The following is a 6607-nucleotide window of genomic DNA, read 5'->3' as shown; positions in this document are numbered from 1 at the left end:
CCACCCCTACCCCCCCCCCAATAAAAAAAAAAACAGGCAAATGAAGAAACTTACTGTATGTACATACTATGCTATGTATGTATTATCGTATGTAGCATATGGTGTATACAAATAATTTGTTTTCTTAGATAAAAAATAAACTTTTCGTTGAAGGGCTATGCTTGATACGATTATATCTTCGTGGTATTTATTTATCTATTTGATAAATACATATATAGGCCCCTATATATATATATGTACAGTATATTGATATATATATAAATACACGAATCTACATACGGTTACAGTAAATGTTGTACATGTTTTTACTCACATTTTCGTAGGGGGCACCATTTCAATTTCATTGGCATTTTACTTTAAATTTGGACGCATGCTATTGCTGAAAATTCCTTCGTGGTTGGACAAAGGCGTTGTAACAGTGTAGGAGCTAAATAGATTCTTTGAAAACCCTACATTTTCTGTAATATTCTAGTGAAACAAATATAGAAGTTGTCGCTGATAATGCACTTGTCAATTGTAGTACTGTCTGAGCCGGGGACGTACATATAATTGTGTCCCCGTAGTACTGGTACGTACTACAATTCACCCGTAGATGTAGCCGGCATCGAAAGGGCCGGGGTGTAGCTGTCAAGTGGTCTTGTCCTACACTAGCCTAGGCATTATCAGCAAAAGTCCAATTTTTAAGATTTTCCATTGAATTGTATTATACTGTACTGATATAACGAAACAGTGTCTGAATTTTCGAGACCAACTCGTTCGTTTTGATTCAATTGTGTATAATGGTAATGGTGGTAGGGAATGTCTTATTTGAATTAAAATCATACACATAAAAAAAATGACAGGGCAATTGCCTTCTAATAGGCCTACACATACTTTTCCAAAAACCGCAAAGTCCACTGATTAATATCAGATAAGGTAGTATAATACATACTCCAAGTATCGAAATGCACGCCATCGTGTCGGGATTCAATATTTCGACATTAATTATGTCATCCGAAATATTGAATCCCGACACGATGGCGTGCATTTCGATACTCCTGATGATTAATGTCTTCTGCATTAGAAAAAAGGCGTTGATTTTTTTTTATTTCTTTTTTTTTTTTTTCGGGAGGTGCAAGGTGGTAAGCCTGTAAAGTACAAATTAAAACGATTAAAACGCATTTGCAAAGAATGGAACGGTGCGAGATCTCCTGGCATCTAGGTGCAATATTCTTGCTCAAGCAAACAGCATATCCGCCAATGTGACACATATCAAGATACTGTATTTAGCTTAAAAATACACGCGTACCGTATAGGCCTATTTGGAAAATGACTATCAGAAAACTTGTTTGAACAAATAATCAACCTCTCTCACAATAACAGCCTATTTATTCACTTACTGATAAAAAAATAAATAAATAAAAGTTCCATATCAATTTTTTTTAATCCCAAGATCCCAAGGTTTCAATAAAAATCCCAAGATCTTGGGATAAATCCCCAAGCAGTGGAAATTTGTGAACCGTGTATTTGATCGGCCTAGTTTGCGTCAAAAAAAAAAAAAAAAAAAAAACACCAGTGAGCCGAGGCTGGGAAATCTGTTTCTACTGCTCTGTATTAATTTTCTTATTTAATATCTGTTTTGATACTGAACAAATTCTATCAATCAGTTAAATCAATATATCGATTTTCCTTTTTTCTGGAAAGTAATCATTAGTTTAAACCCTGTCTCTTATACACATCTAGATGTGTATAAGAGACAGGCATTAAAACGATGCCCCGCATTACCGGGACCTTCACATGCATGTAACAGTTTCGTAAATACATCCCCGGTAAGTCCCCGCTAGGCCCGGGACTACAAATGACAAGTGCATAATAAAGGAGAGACGGCTTTTAATTTTCAAAATAATTAAACCATTTCAACGGGAAGATAGAACCATTTATATAGACACCTTAAGCATTAATACTCATTACAGTTATACCGTTTTCAAATTGGTTTTATGTTGCAATAAAATTAGGGTTAAAATGATATAGAGAACAATAACTATTTTTAGCATAGTTTTAAACTGTTTGTGCTTCGTCGTATGGGTGTCTCTAAAAGAAGTAATTAATCTTTTACCTTTTTTTATATTTTATGACAACCGATATATCCTTAACTTAATCGACTATATTAATTATTTAATAATACTGTTTACTTATAAAAATCTTTAACTGAGTGCAGTACTTCCGTGCATCACTGATTGTGAAATAAAATTGTAAATTAGCGCCAAAGGGAATAGGACAGTTATTAGCAGACGATTGGGTAACGAGAGAGCTAAGCTGGGACTGTCTCGTCTGTGATTGGTTAAACCAATAGGTGCTAGAAGTCAAACGCAACACCCGTGCAGGCTATATAAACGAATCTTAATCGCCGAATAAGCATCATTCTTGATTTTAGTAACCGAATAGCGAATACATTATGTCTGGACGTGGTAAAGGAGGAAAAGCTAAGGGAAAGGCCAAGAGCCGATCAAGCCGTGCTGGACTTCAATTCCCAGTTGGTCGTGTTCACCGATTTTTGCGAAAGGGTAACTATGCATCTCGTGTCGGTGCTGGTGCCCCAGTCTACATGGCTGCCGTACTCGAGTACTTGACTGCTGAAATCTTGGAGTTGGCTGGTAACGCTGCCCGTGATAACAAAAAGAGCAGAATCATCCCCCGTCACCTTCAACTTGCCATCCGTAACGATGAAGAGTTGAACCGTCTTCTCGGAAGTGTGACCATCGCACAAGGAGGTGTACTACCAAATATCCAGGCTGTACTTTTGCCAAAGAAGACCCAGGCCAAAACCAAGTAGATTTTGTGAACCATCTTTTCAAACCAAACGGCTCTTTTCAGAGCCACCATATTCACTAAAGAGATTTGGAAGCCGTTAACAGTCTATTTTTTCATTCTTCATTTGACTGACGTACTTAGCCTGCTATTACAATTTTTTATAGCTTTTTATTAATTACAGTATTTGCTCAACAAAAACGTTAACAACAAAGCTCATAGCAAAAATTACGTAAATGTGTATCGCACAAACGCCTAAACGTACATTAGTACTATTTGAAACTCAACAAAGCCAAGCACAAAGAACACGCCCTTTTTTTGTACCATCTTAACATTCTGAAAGTAATCATTAGTTAAAACATTCAAGGATAAAAACACAGAAATGCAAAAAGCAACTTATTGCCACTGTGGTCCCTAAATAAGAATACTAAAATTACAGAATAATAGAACAGAGTAAATCTAGAGACATTGCAATAAATACATTTAAAATACTACATATATGGATTCAATTTTCAAAAAATTAACATCATTTGTTAATTTTTTTTCATCCATCAATAGCTGTATCAATGAATGAGAATATACTAGGCCTATGCGTACCAGATTTTGGTTTATAATTTGATATTCTAGAAGTAGAAAATCTAGTTCTGAAGTTGGTTGATAAACTCAATACCATACATACATGTACATATTAATACCTCCATGTACACATACCATTAAAAACATATGGTACATATTATATTTAATTATTTTTTTAAACAAAGTACATATTTGTTTTGTGTTGAAATACAAAATAAATTTTACCTTTTAAATCCGGGAACAGTGAAATTGCTGATTTATTTTATTTATAATTTTTCACCATTTTTTAAAAATTTGCTTACTTTCAATAGTGGTGTTTATTCCTTTGATATTTTTTGGATTTAGTTCTACAATGCATCTTTATTATTTCATTATTGCCTTAGCATTGTAATTTACCTTATGAATTCATTTTTTCCTTATAGTCTTTTTTTTGTTTTTTTTTAAATACAAAAACTAAAAATAAAATAAATGACGGTAGTAAATGTCATTAATAAAGGAATGATCCATTTCAGAATAGGGATGTTAGTTAAGACGCTATTACACCTAGTTAATCCCACTCATGGTAATTACTGGTGTTCATAGTATAATTAGAAAAGTACAGTATCGCTCATTTCTTCCTTGTTAACTAGGCTAACTATTTATTAGGTTGTATTTATTTTAATACATTTACCATAGAGCATCATCATTTCTGTTATTTTTACTGGTGTTCATAGTATAAATAAAGTACAGTATCAGTTATTTCTTCATTGTATTAACTAGCCTAATTATTTATTAGGTTGTATTTATTTTACTAAATTTACCATAGAGCATCATCATTTTTGTTGTTTTTACTGGTGTTCATACAGTAGTATACTGTAATTAGCACAGTACAGTACTGTATCAGTTAATTCTTCATTGTATTAACTAGCCTAATTATTTATTAGGTTGTATTTATTTTACTAAATTTACCATAGAGCATCATCATTTCTGTTGTTTTTACTGGTGTTCATACAGTAGTATACTGTAATTAGCACAGTACAGTACTGTATCAGTTAATTCTTCATTGTATTAACTAGCCTAATTATTTATTAGGTTGTATTTATTTTACTAAATTTACCATAGAGCACCATCATTTCTGTTGTTTTTACTGGTGTTCATAGTATACTGTAATTAGCACAGTACTGTATCAGTTATTTCTTCATTGTATTAACTATCCTAATTATTTATTAGGTTGTATTCATTTTACTAAATTTACTATAGAGCATCATCATTTGTTTGTTGTATTTCTTTTAAAGTATAATAGTACATGAATTAAATACAATCTGGTTAGGTTGTATTTATTTAAGTACAGTAAATACAATCTATTAATACCTGTATTTATTACGTTAATGTATTAAGTAATAATAATATAATAGTGTAGTTTTATATAGCGCACAAATCCATCTAATGTAAGATGCTCAGGGCGCTTGAAATGTGGACTAGGAACTCGATCAATGACTTTCTTCGCCCCTAAGGGTCCCTTCGTGTCTGTGCTACCCGGTAACCCGGTAACAGCAATTCTCGTCGTCCACCACAGGGGCTGTCTGTTCCAGTACACCGGGGTATCCCCCTACTCGTCTCGAAGGATGTACTGGGTTCTTTATAGTGCACATGAGCCATTGTATACACTGGGCCTACGGTTTATAGTCCTTATCCGAGAAGACTTGTTCTACCACCAGAAACATAGGCGAGCGTGCCGTTCGTACCAGCGCCGATATTATGGCTATAGCTTGCGGCACCCCTGCTAACCGCTCGGCCATTCGACTCACCAAGTATCATAGTACATAATAATAACAATAATAATACAACCTATTAATAAAAAAGTTCACTTATTTCTTTATTGCATTAACTAGGCCTAATTTATTAGGTTGTGTTTATTACTAAATTCACTAGCAGAGCATCATAATTTCTGCTGTATTTCTTTAAGTATTATACATTTAGTTAAATATATATAATAAAAGTAAATACAATCTAATAATTAGGCCTAAGGCTGTATTTATTTAATTTAATGTACTATATTATGATACTTTAAGTTTCTTGTATTAATTATTGTACATTTAATAACAACCTAATAAATCAGCTCATTAATATAATAATTATTAATTTATAATACTTAAAATAAGATTTGTTAATTAAATTGAATTAGTATCAATTAATTTTATTATATTATTTATACTTATTATTTATTCAAAATTTCTGTTTTTGTTTTATTGTTTTATTTGTAAGTATCATAGTACATTTACTTGAATAAATGCAATCTGGTTAGGTTGTATTTAACTAAATACAATCAATAATACATGTATATATTTATGTAAATGTAAGTATTATAGTATACTGAGAGAGACAGTTCTGAGTTATAGGCCTATCTTTATACTGTATTTGCCTATTTAATTATTTTCCTTATAACCTTAATCTATTCATTATCATTATTGCAGCATCTGCAAGAATGATAATGAATAGATTATCATTATCATTCTTGCAGCATCTGCCTTCCTGTATGTTCTGTGACGTCTGTACTTTTTTGTCTTTGTCCTGCACTTTTTTATTTAATTTATTTATATTTTTTCATTAAGGTGGCCAATTTCCTGTACGAGCCTAACTTCCCTCCATTCCTGATTTTGTTTCCTTTTCTTCATTTGGTGAAATGAATACTGCATTATCTAATATTGAAAAACTAAACTTGCGTCTTAAGCAATGATAGATCCAGAGTTGCCATCATAGTCAAAATTTAAACTTTATTTCGCCAATGCTAGTGTGAAGTCGAATAAATAACTGTAAAATGTTTGTGTAACTTATGTTATTGAAACTTACAACTTATTTCATCTTGCATCATCATGATTAGTATAGTCATATGTACTTTTTGAATACAATAGGTTAATAACTGTAATAATAATAATAATTAACATTTTAATGAATATTAAGTTTATAAACTAGATATCATGCGATTTATAAACCGGCGCAGTTATTAATTAACCGACTATACACAGTAGTTTGGGAAACTAACGCAATATAGGAAGAGAAAGTTCATTAAACACATGGAATGAATAGGATAGATTATTTTTCCCTCTCAAATTAAAGACAAGCCCGAAAACAAAAGCAAACATGTTTGTCTAGAATTTGGCGCAAATCAACACAGCTTCAAAACGCCCACAAAACAATTAGCAGTGTCAGTGCATGACGGTGATACTTGATAATTCATACTACGTCCGTATAAAGACTATATAGA

General features: G+C 32.3%; 1 protein-coding gene across 1 annotated transcript; it reads left to right on the top strand.

Moving 5' to 3' along the window:
* The first annotated feature begins 2423 nt into the window (after nt 1–2423).
* LOC117117018 (late histone H2A.2.2-like) lies at nt 2424–3042 on the top strand. The gene has a single exon (XM_033261192.1). The coding sequence runs from the start codon at nt 2435–2437 to the stop codon at nt 2810–2812; it is 378 nt and encodes a 125-aa protein (XP_033117083.1). The 5' UTR covers nt 2424–2434; the 3' UTR covers nt 2813–3042.
* The last annotated feature ends 3565 nt before the right edge of the window (nt 3043–6607 follow it).

This window comes from Anneissia japonica, unplaced genomic scaffold (assembly GCF_011630105.1).
Source record: "Anneissia japonica isolate Jap-2015-1 unplaced genomic scaffold, ASM1163010v1 scaffold287720_len810639_cov167, whole genome shotgun sequence".
NCBI classification, from domain to species: domain Eukaryota; kingdom Metazoa; phylum Echinodermata; class Crinoidea; order Comatulida; family Comatulidae; genus Anneissia; species Anneissia japonica.
This window is presented reverse-complemented; position numbering and strand designations above follow the sequence as displayed.

Excerpts from the sequence above, each read along its gene's own strand:
- LOC117117018 (XM_033261192.1), top strand. The coding sequence starts at position 2,435 with ATGTCTGGACGTGGTAAAGGAGGAAAAGCTAAGGGAAAGGCCAAGAGC.